General features: G+C 41.5%; 1 protein-coding gene across 1 annotated transcript in view; it reads left to right on the top strand.

Annotated features, from left to right (window-relative positions):
* Positions 1–22,034, top strand: part of LOC138635076 (intermembrane lipid transfer protein VPS13B-like) — a 317,362-nt gene that overhangs the window by 23,964 nt on the left and 271,364 nt on the right. Inside the window, 9 exon segments of the mRNA XM_069722388.1 lie at positions 2,645–2,812; positions 3,113–3,294; positions 3,997–4,171; positions 10,390–10,667; positions 14,023–14,118; positions 15,696–15,818; positions 16,275–16,412; positions 19,311–19,398; positions 21,538–21,723. Of these exon segments, the coding sequence (XP_069578489.1) occupies positions 2,645–2,812; positions 3,113–3,294; positions 3,997–4,171; positions 10,390–10,667; positions 14,023–14,118; positions 15,696–15,818; positions 16,275–16,412; positions 19,311–19,398; positions 21,538–21,723 (1,434 nt within the window).

The following is a 22,034-nucleotide window of genomic DNA, read 5'->3' as shown; positions in this document are numbered from 1 at the left end:
ACGCACTCCTGAGATAAATCCGTGGTCCAGTGCCGCTGCTGTCCTGGTACAGGGGCCTTTGCTCGGAAAATAAATACAGCAGCTGTTCTGGTATTACTGGAAAATGCTACTTATGGATAGAGAATATCCCACACTGGTAAAGGCTGGAGCTCTCTCCAGCTGGAGCTTTCTTCTGTTGTGGAGACCTGCGGTACCATGCATGGCTGGGTTCTGTCAATCTCCCGTTTTACTGAGGCCCCACAGCCAATACAAAGGCTGACACAATTAAGGACCTTACATGATATTGGTGATAGTAACATCGCAATCATATCGGCTTGCTATCTTGCCACCGTACAAGTGAGGTCTTTGCAACACTATGTTCACGCTCTTCATTTTACATCTTACAGATATAAGTTTTGACAGGGAATTATTGAATTTTGTAAAGTTTACTTGACATGTTAATGATGTTACATATCAGACTAGCTGCTCTATGTATACTCTTGGTTACATTGCTAATTGTACCTGTAACACTGCAGGACCACCTTACTGTGTATTTATTATTTGATGGACTTGATAACTGGCATGGCTAATAGTTGCTAATACTTTCCATTTACTGGAAAAATGGTGAGCATGTACAGTATAGTGTTTCTTTCCTGTATTGCACAGAAAAGAACACTTGGCGTATTCTTAGATCACATAAAGGAGCTGTTTTTTCCAGTCATTTTATGGTTGAACAGTTTTAAGTGGGCTTCTTCCCTGTGGGCCGCGGCACAGGTGCTGGCTGTGTCAATTGTTTACAGAAGTTCAGAGTAGTGCGATGGCTCGCAGGGAGATGGATTGAGGCCTTGGACTTGGTGCAAGGCAAGAGGAGAAGAGGTATAACAAGTGTAAGAGAGTGCAAGAGAGAAAGAAAGACACCCTGACTTGGGTAAATTAGATCCAGAGAGGGAAATAGCAGGGGGTAAAGTGCTGGTTTTACTGCCCAGGCTGCAGGTGCGACAGCAGCTTTCGGACTGACCTCAGAACCACAGACACACACACGCACGCACGCACGCACTCTCACACACACACACACACACACACACACACGCGCACGCACGCACTCTCACACACACACACACACACACACACACACACACGCACGCACGCACTCTCACACACACACACGCACGCACGCACGCACGGAAGAAAGCAGCCAGGCACACACTTAAACGCAGACTAGCGCACGCATGCAAGGCCGCGCATAAATGTCACGAACACACATTACGTTTATGACTTGAGTTTATATTAAGTCATCCTCTCTTCCTGCCACTCTGTTTGGTCAGGCAGCAAACTCATAAGAATTTAGTCAATTGGATTATGCTAATGAATAGTCGGGCCTGTGTACAAGTGGCAGAACAGTTAACCAATTCATATAAATATTTTCATCAACAGCACCATTTAGTTCTGCCCAATTATCGGTTCTGTTCTGCTCTGGGCCAGGCATGTAGATACAGGAAGAAAAACATTTGGTTTGGAAAATAGGGGAAAAGCATTAAAGCTTTATATGTTTTAACTTGTAGTGACTGTGTTTAACAGTACATGGGAGGAATGAATAATGCCATTGGTCCTGTGGTTAGGAGGATTTATTGCTGTATATTTTCATATTTTATGGTTGAAACTCCCCTGTCTGTAATATTTTAAGTTCTTTCTTACTTTGTTGAGTAATGACCTTACCATGTATGTTTTTCCTGCGAAGCTTCTGTTTCTGGGCGTCACTGTGGCCATTAGGAGGTACTGGTAACACTGCAGGATGGCTCCCACAGCTCTGCTGAAACCCAATCTGTCAGGCTGCTTTTTCTCTCCTGCTTGCTTTACATCCATTCACCTCTTCATCAGGAAAGCTGCCACCCTTCAAAACATCTATTCCTATATATCTTTGTTTCATTTACAAAATTGATTTCTCAATCACCACGATATCTTGTCATAGTCTTGTTATATTGTATTCAATTTCGAAAGGTGATGACCAAAACCTGTCCAGCCATAACGCTAAGATGTGTTTTTCACACAGGTCATTTTTTTTTGGTCTTCTCATCATCGGCAGCAGACCAGATTTTCTCTAAATATGCATAAAGTCCTGTATTTTTATGTGTGAATGCATGTACTCATGCAATGAATCTTGCTAATGTTTAAGTGAGCACGCAGGCTTCTCAGTGGTTTAATGGGCTTGGGAGGGATATATCTGAGGCAGCTTGTGCATAGTTTTGGGTTAAACAGGACTTAGCATCTGAGAGGAGAGGAGAGCCCTTCAAAGATTTATAAATTCACCCTGGATTTGTAGAGCTGCTCATGCAGGGTGAGGGTTTAAAAATTTTGTTTTATGGATATTTAGCTTCTTTCAGTGTTCATGTCCAAGGAATAAACTGTGGCAAAAAAATAATATGTCAGGACCTCCTCTCCTCTTATTTACGAGTCCATGAGGATGGCAGTTGTCAGTGGTACTGAGCCTGGGCTTGAAAGGAAGGCCGCTGTGGATTTTATACTCTGATGGTATCTTAATTTAAGTTAATGTGTCCTAAATATCTCATTGCATATTAATCTGGATAAGATGCCCTTCTCTGTGCATGTTTATATCTTTTTATGTGGACTTACTGCACAGTAAAACATGTATCTGGTGTGTTTGTAGGTTATGTGCAGAGTCTGATCCGGCGTGTTGTGAACAACGTGAACATTGTGGTGAACAACCTGATCCTGAAGTATGTGGAAGATGACATTGTGCTGTCGGTCAACATTACTTCAGCCGAGTGCTACACGGTGGACGACATCTGGGAGAGGGCCTTTATGGATATCACTGGTGAGCAATAGCTGCTTATATTCTAACTAGAACATCCTCTGAGACAATAACCTACATACTACAGTAAGTGTTAGTTTTAACAGGTCACACAGATGTATCAGACAAGTTTAAGTGACACTATTTGTTTCAATGACCAAAGTCAGCTCCCAGAGACGTCTTGACAAACTCAACAGCCTGATTGGAGCACTCAACCCATTGACATACATATTTTTTTATTAGTGCAAAGCACAATCAAGTCAGGCTCTTTTATGTTCACTGCAAAATAATGTGCATTAATGTTGTTCTCTTGTGTCTGTGCAGCTCCAGAGCTGGTCCTGAGAAAAGTGATCAACTTCGCCGACTGCACCGTGTGCTTGGACAAACGCAACGCAAGCGGCAAGATCGAGTTTTACCAGGACCCACTGTTGTACAAGTGCTCCTTCAGGACACGCCTCCATTTTACCTACGACAACATCAATTCGAAGATCCCATCTGTCATCAAAGTGAGAAACGCTATATTTCAGCAACAACTGCCAGCATCTTCCCGAAGCTCAAGTTAAAAATGTCATTTTGCTTTCGTCCAAACATGTTATGTGATGGAAAAGTTTTGATTTGTCATAGCAGCGGACACTTGTTAGACAATCATGTGGATTTAAAATCAATAGCAGGATAATGACTAATTTCAGGCCATTGTTCTAATCCAGTGAGATTCTGGATTCACTTCCTACAAAACAAACATAAAATGTGCATGACACATTTAATATGATGTGTGATCCCAGTAACAGCAGTGTTTGGTACTCAAGTACTTTTGAAAGAGATTTGACTTTTTTCAACATTTCATTAAATTTTGGTGTTCATATTTAAGTGTCAGAAGATGTTTGCTCAATCACAGATTCGAGTGTTGGTGGTCCATTTAATGAAGAACTAATTCTTAACGATAAGTCTCATGCTGAAGGATTTCAACTTCTAAAATACGGAGATTCTGGTTTACTAAATCTGTATCTTAAACTTGTTTTATCCTACATTATTTATATGTTGCTCAATGCCTCCACTTCCTTGTTGTTACTCTATACTGTAAATTTACTCACATTCAGAACCTAATTTGTGGTTTGTAGCTGTATGTCATCATATAACTTTGTTGAACAAGAATAGAAATTTAGTCTCAACATACATACATTACACTTTTCCTGTATTTGTTTTCTCAGATCCAGACCATGGTGGAGAGCCTGAAGTTGTCCATTACTGATCAACAGCTACCCATGTTCATCCGAATCTTGGAGCTGATTATTGCCCTGTACTACGGGGAGATTGGAGGACACAAAGAGGGTGAAGGTGAAGAGGGCGTTGGTCACGTCAAGGAGGCCGGAGACAGTTTACCAGGTGAGCCAAGTCTCTTTGGGAGAAAAGTGCCAATTCTGTCAATGACCCTAACATTTCTTTGGTCTGCCTTTTTGTTTTTTAATTTATTGTTATGTAAAAAATAAATAATGGAGCTGAGTTTCTTTAAAGCTACTTTCAGTGGAACTTTACACTTAATAACTAGCAATAGCTTGTAACTTTTATATGTCAAATATGATGCGTTAGGCCATAAATCTTATAAATGAAGCCTCATTTTTGCAGAGACTGCTGTCCTGTAGCTGCACATTTCTCCCCATTTAGCAATTAAAGGGTACTCGCAGCAAAATACATCAATTTTCAGTCTAATTTTTCTGCAACCTTTTTTCTAACAGGGCGACAACATTTAAAATAAAAAACATGAGGAGCCTGATATTAACTTTGGACAACAAAAGGGAATGCTCTTGTTTTAGCTTAAATGCAGCAGGTTCATGAATGTGACGTTGAACATAAATCTGGTCTTCTCTTCCCTGCACAGCCTTTGAACGGAGGCTGTAGCTCAGACGGTAGAGTGGGTTGCACACGAATCGGAAGGTTGGTGGTTCGATCCCCAGCTCCTCCTGTCCACACGCCTAAGTGTCCTTGAGCAAGACACTGAACCCTAAATTGCTCCCGATGGTGTACCGTCGGTGTGTTGTAAGTCGCTTTGGATAAAAGCGTCAGCTAAATGAAATGTAATGTAACAAGTATTTTTCTGAGCGTTTTTTCCACCAATGTCAAAGTTGTGTTTTTGAGACAATGAAGCCTGCGTTTTAATGCAATGTTTGTAGATCAGTATGATTCCTGGAACTGAACGGTTCCGATACAGCACGTCGATCTCATGACTCTCTGCTCGTTGCCTTGTTCTGTTCAGGGGCTCTGTCGGTCCATATGTTCCTGTTGTTCCTAAACGGGACATTTAACATTGCTTTGACCGTGGTGTGCGCTCCTCCTGCTTTTTCCACAAACAAAATCCAGAGCGTATAACTCGACACAGACCGTTGTCATCAGGCCTGATCGCCTCCATGTGGATGGAGGCAGCAGAAAGGAGGATGAAGAGGAGAAACAAGGAGGAATCAAACACAGGCCCACTTCTGTCTTTCTAATTGAAGCAGCATAAGAAATCACATTGCTCACTTCCAGCAGCTGAGTATAATGCTTATTTATATTCAGCATGTCTCATAGGCATAGACACATACTAGCTTACTGTACTTACTGTACACTCATTGTACTTTGCACACTCAATTTGGCCTTGTGCCAGTGAGGCTGTTAAACATATATGTTGAAGTTATTCCAAAAGATCATTATTAGTGATGATGACACCAATCAGCCACAGCATTCAAACCACTGACAGGTGTAGTGAATAGTATTGATTAGGTTACAATGGCGTGTGGCGGGATATTATAGCAACAGTCGGCTCTTGAAGTTGATGTGTTGGAAGCAGAAACAATAGTAAGTTTAAGGATTTCAGCGACTGTGACGAAGGTCGAAGCATCTTCCAACCAGCAGGTGTTGCGGGGTGTTCCTGGTATGTAGTGGATGTGAGCAGGATATTGCACCCTGACATAATGCAATCATTTCTCAGGAATGGTTCGGGAAACATGACAAAGAGTTCAAGGTGTTGACTTGACCTCCAAACGAGGGGATGTTGAAGGTTTTTTTTTGCCTTTTCCCCGAGTTGGCTAATTACATCAGTGTTATAAAATGGGTTTTGGATATTTGAAATAGAACATTGGTTGCAATTGACCGATCAATCAAGTTTATATGAAAAAGTGTGTTTCATGTTCAGGCATCCCATTAAAATATGAAAAAATGATGACCAGGTTAGCAATGACACATGATTTGGATATTTCCATGCCTGAAAAATTCTGATTTATATGGGTTAAACACAAGATTTCATACAACGACTATATACTTTTAATAACAGCAGTTACCCCTTAAAAAAAACACCTCATTCCCTGAACACCTATCTCATCTCTCCCAACTGCTCATCCTCATTCCTGCCAAACAGAACGATATCAAGTCCCAGATCCCGCCGGGCGAAATCAGGCTCTGCAGCACAAGGAGCAGATTATGGAGGAGAAGTTGTGGGGAAAGCAGAAAGCCCAGCACAATATAGTTCATTTGCTCGCTCCTTCTAACTTGCTCCCTGCCTCTTGGCCTGGAACTTTCACTGCAAGTTGGCGCAGCTTCTAGTTCGGTGTCCAATGCCAGATGTAAGAGTCGGTGTCATGCTACTGCTATGCGGAGCCTCTGAGAATGAATTAGTATCCCATCACAAAAATATACAAGAGGGGACCAGCTCTTGGAACCTGAGCACCCCCAGATCTTGTTATGCTGGAAGTAATCGACAGAGTGAAGAAGCTGAAGGGGGCAGGGGGCAGTTGTGCGTGTATGTGCTGCAGTAGGTGGGTGTGTGTAAGTTGGCAGAGGTCCGAGCTTGTTCATGAACATATGGTTTTCAGTGTATTCATTTCAGATTTAAGAAGGAAAGCTGAACTATTCTAAAAATCATCCTCAAATGATTTATTATTCATAATGAGGAAATATAATTTTCCAAACCAGGACAGACAGCTTTACTCTGGATACTTTCTGAGCAGTTCAATCACATGTTGATACTTACCCGGAGTGACTTGGCCTACATGCATATTTATTGTTAGTGGGTTGTAGTCTGTAGGAGACAATCATTGTCACATGATTGCTGGAACACGAAGCCAGTATTTTACGTAGTATTTCATCTCATTCATCTGATTTCCCGTCGGTTGCTTGTGGTGAGTCTTTGCTGTGTATTCTGGCTGCGCTGGCCTGTGTATGTGTGTTTCCTTTATTTACTCTCGCTGAGAGTCGGTTTCTGTAACTGATGCTGTTGGACTGATTCGGTGCTTGTAGTTGTGTTTTCGTTGTTATGAAATGAGGGTGTGTGTGTGTGTGTGTGTGTGTGTGTGTGTGTGTGTGTGTGTGTGTGTGTGTGTGTGTGTGTGTGTGTGTGTGTGTGTGTGTGTGTGTGTGTGGGAAAAAGATTTAGTCAAGAGTAATGAATACAGTCTGGATCTACTGTTTGTTGTATTAATAATCCATGACTTTTAATTTAAAGTGGTTCTTTCGAGAACATTTTCAAAGGGAATATTAATTTTTCCCTCATGTGAAGGTGTTTTTCTTTTTGCCAATTATCGAAGTGGAAAAAGCCTCGTAATGTGTTTATGTGCCCATGATTCACTGTAGCTGCACGTTGTTTGTTTGAGTCTTTCTCTTTTAGCTAAGAGCCAATGTCTCATTAATGAATAGCCCAAATAGGTGAAGGGTGCGGGATACTTGTGTGTCACTAACCAAAGCAACCTTTCAGTCAGGATTTTACAGCTAGTTTTCCTACTGTCTGCGATTCAGTGAAGTCTGTGAAACTCTAAAAAGTCGAGCGGTTGGAAACACGGATGACTAACATGCTCGAATGGACCAGCTGGTCACGGCAGTGAGAGCTGTATGGCTTCAACGAGTATGTGAAGAATTATGAACAGAGGACTGTGGCTGCTTAAGTGTGGCGGACTCTCACTGTAGCATACATGTGAGCTTTTGTATGAGTGCCTGCAGTTGTTATGATTTGGCCAATATCACATGTAAGCTTGTTGTGCTCTGTAGGTGTGCAGGGGACTAAGGTGTTAAGTGTTTACTTTGTAGGTGGGTGTGTCCTGCCTGTCCCCAGAGGGCTGTTGAGTGGGATGGACCATCACACACAAATCAGCCAGAGGCCACACGCTATCTCCGTGTTATAAACCTCATGTGGCTTTCTGATGCTCCCCAGTGACGTGACGGGATCTTTTTAATACGAGCGTGAGGTGCAGAGGCCATTGAATGTAGAACTCCATGGACGTGGATGAAGCTCTGTGTGGTCTGGTCTAGTGTTCATTTACATTCTCCTGCTTTGAGAGCCAAAATGGCTTTTAACACATTTTGACGTTAATGTCATTCTGGTGGTATTAAAGTTAATAAATAGGAGGCGTATATGTTAATATGTGTCTTTGTTATATCAAAGTAGGTAGGATGTTTGTGTGCTCACACACACACAGCAGATGCACGAGTTGGTTGTGCTCAGCGGTCAGGTAACCGCTCCACCTCTCCCTCTATAAACATGGAGGGACATCTACTGGCCTGTGAGTGCACTGCCTTTTCTTACTCCTCCTTTCTGTGTCGGTGTCACTGAGCTGTTACACACACACACACACACACACACACACACACACACACACACACACACACACACACACACACACACACACACACACACACACACACACACACACACACACACACACACACACACACACACACACACACACACACACACACACACTCTCTCTCTCTCTCTCTCTCCTTCACTGGTTTAGATATACACTGCTGCTTTAAAGACGTTGAACTCAGGGAATCATGCCCAGACCCTGACACATCCTATTGCATTGATTCTGAGCTCTGCTTATGGACATATGCTCACTCAGGTGGTGCCACACTTATGTACTGAGCGTTGTCTGAAAAAGATCCAGTCAGCCTTTGATTGCCCTCATGCTGTAGAAAACAGGAATATTTTACGTGAACGCTCAAAGTGCTCTACTGCACGGCAGCATATATTTTGGCCGGCCCAGATCACTCTCTGGGAATTTTTCACTCACATCTTGGGATTAATACTTCAAAGTCTCCTTAAGCTGGTCTGTTTTGATCACTTGATTGGTAATTGTACTTTTATTTTGATTGCCTTGTAATTCAAACGTAGGCTTCGTCAGGCTGTGACGTGAAGTGAAATAGCTTAACTTGTTGAACTGACACCTCAAAGGCTTCGTGGAGTAAAAACAAAAAGGAAACAAAGAGAAATGAGAGCTAGAATTGGACAGGGATATTGGGCTAGAGAGAGAGAGAGAGAGAGAGAGAGAGAGAGAGAGATAAAAAGCTATAACATGGGATTTCCAGCTGCCAATTCACAAAGTGAAAGATTTAATTAAAATATGTCATAATTTTCACCGCCTTAGCCTCTGGGATTCCTAAACTGTGACCTCACGGACAATATTGTTTTCTCGGAGAGGACGTGAGGCCGTGAGGAATGGGATTACACATTCTTGTGTATTGACATCAGCTTCCTCTATCCCGACGCGTATGGAAACAGACATGATGGGACCAGTTCAGGGGTCAGGATCTGAGCCGGAGGAGTGCACTGTGGTTTGGGGATCCTGCGAACCCTGTAATGGTTTTCTAGGGGAAGACTTTTGCTTGTTTTTTTGTCACAACCAACACGCAGTCCACTTACCTTTTCCATCACACGATCTCCTGTGTTGGCCTGTGACCTGTAGTAGTCAGTGCTCCGGTCACCTCCACCCCACGTCCTCCACAGTTCACCATCCCCCGCCTTCACCTGCCGAGCTGGACTCATGCTGCTGGCTCATAGCTACCTGGCTTCCTTCGTGGCCTCCGTTTCAGTCTGTTGGCTTCTCCTCAAATATGCAACCCAACCTCTCGCTGCATACATTGGTGGACCTGGCCGGTGTTGTTGGCTGCAGCACACACAGCCTTGACCACTGGGCTCAGTCAAGGCTCTCCTCTGTCAGGATGCTGGCTGACAGGCTGTGCCCTCTGGCCTCCATTGGGATGGATTTCCCCTTTCTGTCTGTAGTGTTCATGCAGCAGTGAGTTCATGCAGCACACAAATACTTACACACCTGCATGCTGGCAGCAACTACTGTGGAACGGCCTCGGTCTGTGCTGGTTTTGTGTTTTCCCTTGACAGCTGAAACAACTTGCTTGTATTAAACTGCCCTGAAGGCACGGACAGATTCATTTTGTGTGCTGCTCTGTGTACAGACACTTCCATTGTCAACTGTTTTCTTTCTGTTCAACCAGTTTGTTCTCAGATGCTGCCTCTTTGAATTGATTTATATATTGAAGTAAAAGCATGCTACGGTGGAACAGTGTTTATTTTATTTGAACCCTTTTTTAAATATATTCATGCAATATTGTTTACAAATTTAATACATTTGTTTTTTGTATAAGAAAGTGACATTTGTTTTTTAGGATTCTTATTATAATTATAATTATTTTTTCATATCTATTTTTGATTATTATTATTATTATTATTATAATCTTTGGTTGACTCTTTCCCGGACGTTTTCCCCAGTGCTAATTCAAATACAGTAAAATCATCTGCTTATGTTTGCATTATACCTAATTAAGACTTTTATCTCCTCCAGGGATGGGTGTAGATATGGAAAGGCAGGGGTCGAGCCAGTACTCCAACCAGGACCTCTACATCCAGTCTGGGAGTCCTGAAGACATAGACGAGGGTTGGGTGTCTTGGGCTTGGTCCTTCGTCCCAGCCATCGTCGGCATGGAGGAAGAAGAAGGAGAGGAAGGCCTCTACCAGCAGAGAGAGACGGGAGGCGTCCTCAACAGTCCCCAACAACACACACCCAAAGACCCTATTGTTTCCATCAGCTTCTACTGCACCAAAGCTTCTGTTACCTTCAAGGTAAATCAGCTGTTTAATTAGAAATTAAAACATGCATCAACATAAATGACTTTATTACAAAACCATGTCACAAGGGCTGGAATGTAAACCAGCAAGCATTGGGTGAATTATACTTTTTTGGTATGTGTAAAATTGTATTACACATTAACTGAAATGCTAAATTATTAATGAATTAGTCGTATAATAATAGGAGAAGTAGATAATTACTATTTTTAAGACGTATTCTGCATCAAACCAACAGTAAAAACGTGATATGAATGTGATTTAGGATTAAGTGCTTTTGAAATAAAAAAAATAGATTCAGGTAGACATTTATATATATATGTAAATATATATATTATATAAATTTATAATATATATATTTATATAAATATATATATATTTATATATATATATATATATATATATATATATATATGTATGTATGTATGTATATATGTGTGTGTGTGTGTATATATATATATGTATATATATATATATATATATATATATATATATATATATACATACATGTATGTGTTTAAAAGACTCGACCTGAGCAGAGGCCGGCCTGGTAAGTCATGAATTTCTACATTCTTCACTCCAACTGCCCTCTGCACCTCTACATCTTTTTATTTTATGATCATTTTCAGTTTGAGCCTTCAAAACAGCTTGATCCTCAGGAAGTTTCAGTCCTGCTTGTCTCTGTGTGCGGTATAGCAGAGGGTAGTGTAACCGCTAACTGCCGTCTCGGGTCACATTAATGTTTTAAACATTTTACATGGTATGACGACTATTCAGAAATGGATCTCAAACGTTAATCCTGCCTGCTCACTCAGAATAGTTGGAATTCATGTGTGTTTCCCCTCAGATTCAGGAACTTCAGATCACATTACCACTCGTGTGTGTGTGTCTGTGTGTCTGTGTGTGTGTGTGTGTGTGTGTGTGTGTGCGTGCGTGCGTGTGTGTGTGTGTGTGTGTGTGAAAGAGAGAAAGAGAGAGTACATATATTTGACAGTGTGTATGATCAGTGAAGGGGAGGTATGTCTTGGTGTTTTTTTAGTAATCTTTAAATTGTTCCTGTATTGTTTGAGTTCTTTTAATCAATTAATTGCCTCTCGTCCGGAGTAATTGCAGACAGCTGAAAGGATGGTTTTTTTTTTTTTAAACGTTCTCGTCTCTTTCCTACAAGGAAGTATTTAGTTTGAAGGAATTTCATGTCTTTGAACAGCCACTGCCTGAACCTGAGTTGGACATGGATGTGGAATCAGAGAGGTATTTTTAGAGGGCTGACGCACTCCCCACATCTCTTTGATCAGAGAAATTGGCAGAGTCATTTAATGACTTTGACACACATAATGCATTGTTTAGCACTGACCATTTGTTCCCCTCTTTTACTTTTGAACACCTGTTCTCACTGCATGTCAGACGTCAGGCCATTTTTCATTTGAAGAAACACCGTTTCTTTATTTTTTGATATTTGTATTTAAGGCACCAACAGCAGAAATCAGGTGTTCCTGCAGCAACTTTTCCTTCAGATCCTTGTTAAATTTCTGAGAAATGGACATAAACACAAGTACCCAGATATTCACATTTAGTGTTATAACGTTTCCAGGATGCATCATAAAGAATTATTTGATTTCATCATTTGTGTTGGACTCCTGAAGCCTGTAAATGGTCTGATATATAATAAATGGCAGTTACAAGTGAGGGTAGTGGCATTTACAACTGTTTGTATTACTGGCTGTATTAGTGTTTGTGTTGGTGCTCCAGTGCTATGCTGCTACTCTGTCTTCTCTCAGCTGTGTTATTTCAGGTCAAGATACAGTCAGAAATGCCCTACAAGGCTGGAGCAATGCTTTATTCTTATTGGATGAACATTCACTATGTTTGTCTGCCGGCAGTTGTATAATGTCAGTGCCACTGTTCACTGATGTCGTCGGAGAGAGCAATTCTTTATTCAAATAGAGTAAGATCCGTGCTCCTCCCAGGGACCTGCAGGGTGGGGTGGTCCCGGCACGTGATTAAACCATCAGGATGGAAAGAGGGGAAGGGAGCGAGAGTGAGAGTCTGCTCCATCAGTGGGGATAATAAGGCACAGCTGCCTCTCGCTCTGCACCTGCTTCCTGTGTTGAAGTTGAGCGAGTTGGGCTCTGCACATTCTGCACTTCACCAACACTTTTAAGACAAGTCAACCTCAGAAGCATCGCTGCTCTGTACCCGCCTCACCTCAGCCAGCTAGTTGTGACCAGGTGCTCAGTCTGTCTCTTGCTCCACCTCGACAGCCTCAGTTAAAGGAGCAGTGTGTACGATTTAGTGGCATCTTGCAATGAGGTTGCAAATTGTAACCAACTGAATGCCCCTCCTCTCCCTTTCCTTTGAAGTGTGTAGGAAAATCTATGGTGGCTGCGAATCTCACGGAAAACGTCTGAGACCTGGTAGAAACGTGGCGGTGTACACAGCGACCGGCTCCCTGTGTACATATGAAGGGCTCATTCTAACATAAAAACATCATTTCCATTTCTGCCAACAGATCAAGCCTGAATCCTTCACCAGTAAACCTTTAATGTTTTAATGAACAAGTCCTCTTCTATAAAATGACTTGTCGTGTTGCCCCTCGGTTTGTTAAAGGCTTTAGTCATGTTCTGATTGTCATCCCACCAATGCCAGAAGGGGCCTCCCCTAAAATCAGAGAGGAGTGGCTGTCATGTGGTTTGATGAATGTTTCTGGCCTGAGTCCAAACACGAAACAGAAAACGACCCAAAAGTCCCACGGCTGGCATCCTGCCTCCGATCTGAGAACATGTCATATGTCCCTGTTGGATGTTGTTGTTTCTGCTTTATGATTTTCTGGGGCCACGTTGTCCTTCACATTCAAGAGGTGCAGAGCTTTTACTTATTTATCAAATCATGGATTTTTTTTCAGCAGTGAATTGTCGACATACACACACACACACACACACACACACACACACACACACACACACACACACACACACACACACACACACACACACACACACACACACACACACACACACACACACACACACACACACACAACCAGACATGCTTTCCATTTTTTTGTGTTGTTGTTTTTTAGTGACATTACATTATTACAATAACCATCACTGTCTCCACACATTTAGAGGAAGCAAAATCTTCTCTGTGCTTCAACAGCTTTTAGCATTTTTCATTTTAACACCAAAATTTGAACAGTTGTTCATTTAGTTTTGCTCAGATTTCATGGTTTTTATATACATTATCTGCAGCAGTATCACAAAGTCTGAAATGTAAGAACATTTTTTTGATTTTCATGGTCAACTGCTTCGGTGTATTTTGTGGACATAAAGTATTTGCCTTGTTTTTGTCTCAGATGACTGAGACTCAGTCGGAGAGCAGCTACTACAGTCCTCAGAAGGTGAAGTCCAGAGAGGTGCTGTGCCTAGAGCAGGAGGGAATCACTATTGAGGTAATGACCCTGTCATCTGAAGTACATGTTCATTGTAGGGCTGTAATCAAATTATGGATTATTATCTTTTATTGATGTATTTATTGCAATTTATGATAAAAAAAAAATTGTCTTCAATACCAGCAACAACTCCAGTCCTAATGTGAGAAATTATTAACTGGTCTTGTCATAATTAAGATGATGCAGGAGAAAATAAATGTGTTGTTACAGTTATTATTGAGGCAAATGTGAAATATTTATCTTGACAGATGTTGTGTCATATTGGCCCCTAGATTGTAAACGGTAGTAATAATGATGTGTGTTATTACTGAAACAACATGAGGCCTCAACTATTTCTGTTGAACAGTAGTGGACCATTTTCTAATGATTTTAACGATCAATTTGACCTTGAGCAGCCTTGTCACATATCATGGCTCTAACAAACCAATAAATATCCCTTTCCTCGCGTTTGATTATTGTTGTTATTATTATTATTATTATTATTATTATTACTACTATTCCTACACAGAGTGTCTCGGTGTCTGATCATTTCCGTGTTTTCTCCTCGACGTTGAAAATATTTTAAGCCCTTTTCTGTGATTACTTGGTTGGAGTAGGGACGTTTTCTGCTCCTAATCTTTATACCAGATGTGAAAATTCTGAAAGATTTCCAATTCCAATTTCTGTAATTTATGCTTATGCGCAGAGAGAGAGGGAGAGAGAGAGAGAGAGAGAGAGAGGGAGGAGAGGGGAGAGGAGAGAGAGAGAGAGAGAGAGAGAGAGAGAGAGAGGGAGGAGAGGGGAGGGGAGAGGAGAGAGAGAGAGAGAGAGAGAGAGAGAGAGAGCGAAAGAGGGAGGAGAGGGGAGAGGAGAGAGAGAGAGAGAGAGAGAGAGAGAGAGAGAGAGAGAGAGGGAGAGGAGAGAGAGAGAGAGAGAGAGAGAGAGAGAGAGAGAGAGAGAGAGAGGAGAGGGGAGAGGCAAGGGGAGAGGAGAGAGGGGAAGTTGGAGGGGGGGGAGGGAGGGGGCAGAAGGGAGAGGGGAGGGGGGAGAAGGGGAGAGGGGGAGGAGGGAGGGGGAGGGGATGGCTAATAAAACAGGGAATTATTGGCCTTGTAATAATTGTGGTGAAATGTAAAGTTTGACTGAATACTCTGTTTAGCGATCTGTTGGGGAAAGATGAATTGAGTGAGTGAGGATCACACCTTGGTGGCTACCACATACCATCATGCATCACTCTCAAAGAAAATAGAGTCAGTCTGACCCCCCCCCACCCCCCTCCTTTCCCCATGCTCTTTTTACCACGATGAAATGAGCCCACAACCTCAGCAACACCACAAGCCAACGAAGCTGAACTATCATTAATTTGCCATTTCATGTTTCATTGCAATGTCATATTTTCAGAAGCTGACATGGTCCCAAACTCCCTCACCATCAAGAAAAGTTATTCCCGTTATTCATTTCAGTGGATTAATATACATTACTTGGTTAAATAGTACAGATCTTTCCCTCTTTTTGTCACTGATTTTATCCAGTTTCCATGTTGTTTTTCATGTAACTTGATAAAAAGTATCTGAAGTCTCTTTGTGCCTGTTTCCCAGGTGCTCATGATGGGAGAGCCCTTCTTTGATTGTCAGATTGGCTTCGTGGGCTGCCGGGCTCTCTGCCTGAAAGGCATCATGGGAGTACGGGATTTTGAGGAAAACACAAACCGACGTGAAGAGGTAAGGACCTAAAAAAAAAACAAGAATAAAGGAGAGGACAAACTGAAGTGAGAAAGATTAAAGGACAATTTAAAATCCCCAAACCAACCTGGAGCGTGTCTCCTGCAGCCCCTGTGGCTCCAGGAGAAGCTGTGGTTTGTTTATGGTTGAGTGTGCGAAGCCTTTTGTTTCTTACCATAATGTTGTGTTTGCTACACACATCACTGCGTTAACATCGCTCTCATCATGCTCATGTACAACATTACGCTTTTGGGCTCAACTGAACTCGGATGTGTTTCATCAACTGTGGTGTTAATTGAAAGTTTTTCATGTTGTTATCTTCAAGGTTACTTTCAAGTCATTCCGTTAGCTAGAAATATTTCTCAAATACTCCTGGATATAGTTTTGTTTGTAGTATTTTTGTGACATTTTAAATTCTCATACATTTCTTGCTTTCTCTTTTCGGTGCCTCGGCAGGATGCGGTGTTCTTCCGATGTGGAGACAGCCTCAGTAGCAAAGGAATGACTTATCTCACCAACTCTCTCTTTGACTACCGCAGTCCAGAGAACAATGGTGTCCGAGCGGAGTTCATCCTGGATACTGCCAATCACAAGGTCTGAATTTAATGAAATTACTATGGGATGGGATGACTAGAAGTCCATTTATATTCTATTTTCTATACCTGCTTTATCCTGAACATGAATCACAGGGGGCGGAGCCTATCCCAGCTGACTGACAGCGGAGTAAAGTCGGGTTACACACTAAGACAGGATGTGCTCATCCCTAATATTACCATGCTAAAGAAGAATTGTTCCCATACATATGGAACATACTGGAAAACTCTTTTCAGTGGTTAAAAATAGAGCTTCAACACATTATTTTCTTATTTATTGAATAATCGGTCAATTATTTTCTCAATTAATTGACGAGTTGTTTGGTCTTCAATATGTCAGAAAATGGTGTAAAATATTGACCAGTGTTTCCCAAAGCCAAAGGTGCAGTTTAATAAGTCTTGTTTTGTGCCAACCAATAGTTCATCATTACAGAGGACTATAGGAACCAGAAAGGATTCACATTTCACAAGCTGGAATCAGAATATGTTAGAATTTGGCAATTAATTTATGGTCAATCATTTAACCGATTAATCGACCAATCACTGCATCTCCAGCTTCAAATGCTTTGCTAGAATTAGGGTTGGATACTGAACTTTGATTCTTTCATGGTGCTGACTCATTGTGTTGATACTATCTGTTATTTAAAATGCTGTCATTTGGTACCAAATTTCAGTACCTAACTTTATCTGACTTCAACAGTAGCATGTGAGGCGTTTAGGGAACATCTTTTAATAATCAGTAAAATAGTGTGTATTCACAGTCAAGCAGTTTTTTTTTTATAAGTTTGACCACAAAGTGTGCTAATTACACGCACAGACCTGATGGGAGAGACTCAACCACACGGTCCAACACAGGATCACACACTAAAAACCAAAAGTAATAATCTTAACTACGCATTAAACTTATTGAAGTACTTGACGAGTACCCCATTTACCGTTTTACCAAATGAAACATCTGTAGCACTGAGATTGCTGTTTCCCAGCACATATGTGGGATATGATTTTAATGTGACTCTCTAAAATAAGCACACTAATTACTTTGCTAATAGAGCAGTTTATGTGGGTCAGTAAACAATAATCTGACAAACGTTCCATCACCCTTTCTTTGTTTCAGATGGAAACGCTAAACTGACAGCTATTAACTTATTTAATTGATTGTTTTAAAGTATTTTCTCATCTGAATACAGTAAAGGTTTTTGATTATTTGTGTCAGTCACCCGGCTGATGGCTGCAGTAGAGGAATGCTTCTGCTATCTAAGTAGTAGTGTTAAAGCCGTTGTTGCTGATAACTCTCAGCTTCCTTCATCAGCCGTCGCAGCTCTAGTGTTGACTCTACTTAGAAATGTTCATGACCCTCGATGAAGCAATTGTTTGGACATCCACCCATCCATCTATTCTGACTTGAAAGTCTAAGACTCAAAGGTTTTGGTGTTAATTCATTAGCGATTTTGAAACCAGCCTGGCTTTGATCCAAAAGCATGCTGGAGCCATTAGAGTTCCCCTAATAAATATTACTCATTAACCTGCCTCCCTGATAAGGCAGCCTGAAATCTCTGTTTGGAGAAATTCTGGGTAAGTCGTGGGTGGGGTGTTGAATGTGTCAGGGGCCTCGCTCATTCTTTCTCACTATTTCTTGCTTGCTCACTCATTCTCACTGTTTATCAGTAGTTTGGTGTGCAGTAGAAATATGGCTTTCAAATAGTGTGTAAGACGAGGTCAGTGGCTGTTGACCTGCAGACTAATGGTGATGAGTTATAACTGTTCACAAACGCCCAGGTAGATTAAAGATCGGATAACAGTTGACGTTTTTACCATACCTTAGTGTTCATTTGTTAATAATGAGCATATTTAAATAACTTAAGGGCAGCACAGAGCTTCAGTAGTTTGCATTGTCACATGGTTTCAAGCCAGCGTGACAAGCAGGGATTTTTTAATTTTTTTTTTAATGTTCCTCCTGTGTCAGTTGTGTTTTCTTGCGGGTGTTTTGGGGGTTGAGGTCAACTGTAAACTCCAAAGTGCCCAAAGGTCTGATGATGTGTGTGTTAGTTTATTTCTCTCAGCCCTGTAATGAGCTGGCGACCTGTCCACAGTTTATACCCTGCTTCTTAATGAATGTATGCTTGGACAGGCTGCAGGTAGAAAATGTCTGTTTAGACTGAGTAACTTTCCCAACACAAGTCTTATTGTTGGTTAACTACCAGTTACAAATTCCAGTAATAAATCAAAAATAATTCATGTTTTTTCTAAACTTGTAAATATTGCTTACAGGTACATTCTTTGTGACATTCGTGGCTTAATAGGGAATTCAATTGATTCAAAATAGAATTTTTTTTTTTTTTTTTTTTAGAGTGAAAGTACGGGCTTTAATCCCACTCAGACACTTTTGATTTGTTATGAAAAAGTCCTATCTTCTTGTAGATAAGATGCATATTTCTACTGGCAAACATCCAAGCACCAATTCAGTGAGGAAACCTTCAATTGCTTTTATCAGTAGCTTATTACTCAATAAAGAACCGGGCTGATATCCAGTAAATGACTACCATATGAACTGTAAAGCAGCATAGACTTAAGTAGATGTCTGTTTTCCTACTGAACAATCTGTGTGCTCTAAAAAGTGGATTTAAAATGTGGTTAATTTTACTGTGTTTACACTTTCAATTCCCTTTTGCTCGTATAAAGTGTCTCCTTTTAGCTTAACCACTTTAGTATATATTATTAGTGAAATGACTGGCCTGTTAAAAAAAAAAAAAATCCACCTAAGTAGATGAATCTCTTTTTATCTCTGAATTGACCTCCACGGCTGTATCCAGCTCAACCCCAGTCATTGGCACTCTTAAAGGCTATCAGCTTGTTTGCTCCCTCACGGCCATGTTTACCTAACTCTACTTTTGTTTGACAGGAGACCTACACGGAGATTGCGGGCATGCAGCGCTTTGGTGCTTTCTACATGGATTATCTCTACACAATGGAGAACAGCAGCGGCAAAGGTATCACCTGATTCCTTCCTCCTCGCTGAGCCTGTTTGATCAGCTCTTCTCTCTTTTTATATCTTTCATGTCCTCTGCCCGGTTGTCCTCCTCTTCCCCTTCTTTCCATCTCTTTTCTTCTCTCCTCTCTGTCAAACAAGCCCCCTGGAGACTTGAAGAAAGAGCTTGTCTTGTTTCAGTCACAGCCACCTGGTCCTTGACCCTTTCTGTCCTCACTCTCACCCCAAACTTACCTGGAGGGCAACTGTCAGAAGTGTTTAGTCTGTGCTGACACGTATTTGAGTTTCTCTCTCCCCACTGCTTGTTGAAACACTGTTTCCCCTCTGTCTCTTTACCTGTAAGCTGTTGAGAAAGTGAATAGGCCCCTCATGCCTAATTAGATGTCACTCTTCCTGGCAGAAGCCTTAAGACGGGCAGTGTTTCTCATTCCTCGGCTGCAGCACTCAACAATGTTTATTCAAGTCTGAAAGATCTGAAGTTCCCATTAAGAGATAAAGCTTGCTCCTTTCAATTTGAAATGTTATATTTGGCTCACAAATGTCTGTGTGCTTTAGTGTGTGATGGTGAACATTTTATTTCCGTGCTGCTGGAAAGCTTCTCTAAGTATGACAACGACACCTGACTGACGTTCACAAGTTCTAAGAAAACATTCTCAGCACTTTATTCAAAATTGAATGTCTATGAATTGGAAGGCCTTCCCATGTGTAATGGCCGAGGTATCATAAGAAAACCGTATCACCTACATGTTCCTGAGTGTTGTGTAAAAATGGTGTGAGGTGATCATGGCTGCATGATATAATGATTAATGATAGAAACTTCTGATAATAAAGTGCATCGTTGCCTTTTTAAAGTAACATTCAATACCTTGAATGGATGATTATATTTATTGGGAGTCTGATGTCACACATGTTGTTTCACTTGCTCCCTCTTTCTCTCTTTGGTTTTACTCCTCTGGGCCTCAACTGTTTTCTGACTAGGCTATTGTTTCGTCCCGCCGCTGTCAGCTACAGATACTAATCTAAATTAAAAAAAAACATTGATACTGTCATCCTGAACTGTCGAAGTCCTTTCTGACAGCAGGATAAGTGTCAGTCTGTCCTCCTGCAGGACGGCTGTCGTTACCCTTGCCACTTGGAATGCTTCTCTTCTGTCAGTGTTTCTCTTCTTCTCGGACGCGGCCCAGATCCAGTGTCAACCAAACAAATTAGTCTGCGTTGCCACAGGACGCACGTAAACTCTGAGTCAACTGAAATACTAACCTGCCTAGGTCACTCTCAACCATTGACTTCACATTAGAGTAATGCTGCAGATTAAAAACTTTTTTTAAATCTTGGGAAATGGAGACACTTTTAAATTGTCTAAATCCCAGCTAATTTCAGCCTCCTCATCATCCCACTGACCACTCTAACTGCAGCCATATGGTTGATATTAGGCCTAATCCATCGCAGCCAAATCGCACTGAAGGGAAGGGGAAGTGGCATTGCCTGTTGCCCTTTATACATTTCCAAAATTCAGTTGGAGTTACACCCCCATTCCCCAGCAGCCCTTTCAGCTAAAGCAGTTGAAATCATAGTGTTGACTCTGAGCTGTAAGAATGCTCAGTGCAGAGGAATGTAATGGGAATAAAGCAAGTTGTGACCCTTTGTCCTCTTCCTCCCTCACTGCCATTCATCCACCCCCTTCTTTTATTTTTAATTTCTCCCTTTTTATTGCTGGGGAGCTGAGTCTTTTAAGTGGACCTCTGGAACAGGGGCCTGCGATGAATGAAGGGACAGCTGTGTGAGAGACGGGGACATTTGGAATATTCATCATTCCCGTGGTTCACGGCTGTGTGAGCTGCTGCTTGCTGCTGCATTACACCACCGATATCTTGTGTTTTCACTCCACAAGTGACATGATTCTTTTAAGAAATGGGATATATGGGAAAATGATGCTACCCTGGATATAGATATAGTAAAAAAAATTTACAACAACAGCTAAAGATTCTGTCCAGTAAATAGAAATAGTGACAAGCTTATATTTCTCCAGTTTGTCAGAAAATGTGTTAATTTTGTTGCCTGTCAGACGACTCCTCAAGTTTGTAACAGCATATATACTGTGTGGATTTTAAGTAGGCTTTGTGTGTGTTTCTGTTTGTAGTGTCTCCGGACTTCTCTGTGGTGAATGTGGAGGAGGTCGTTCCTGTGGTTCAAGAGACATCCATCAAGAGGCTGGTGGTGGGACCTCTAGATATCAGGCTGCACAGCAGTGCTGTCCACCGCATCCTCAAGATGGTCACCTGTGCCATGGAGCACGAGTATGAACCCTACTGCAAACCACAGCAAGGTCAGAGATGTCTTCCAACCTCTTTTTTTTTTTTTTTTTTTTTTATCATACTCTGTTCTGTGATCAGAAACTACAACAGTTTTCTCTTTACAGTATCCTCATCACATTGTTATTTCCTTGCACAACCCATCCTTCAACACACAGCTGTACATGAAAGCAGTGACCTTTTGGACCACATGAGGGAGGTTAAGCCAAACACCTTTTGTTAGTGATCATCCCTGCACAGCTATTGATGAGCTCATCGCTGGATGTTGTGAAAGAACGTGGAATGTGTGTCTGTGTGTAATATCTGTAGCAATAACTCTTTTGCG

This window comes from Brachyistius frenatus, unplaced genomic scaffold, assembly GCF_029030835.1.
Source record: "Brachyistius frenatus isolate BFR_SWC_R1_liver_20210118 unplaced genomic scaffold, ASM2903083v1 Contig_289, whole genome shotgun sequence".
Lineage (NCBI taxonomy): Eukaryota > Metazoa > Chordata > Actinopteri > Embiotocidae > Brachyistius > Brachyistius frenatus.
The sequence above is the reverse complement of the archived record's forward strand: the minus strand, read 5'-3'. Positions and strand labels throughout refer to the sequence as shown.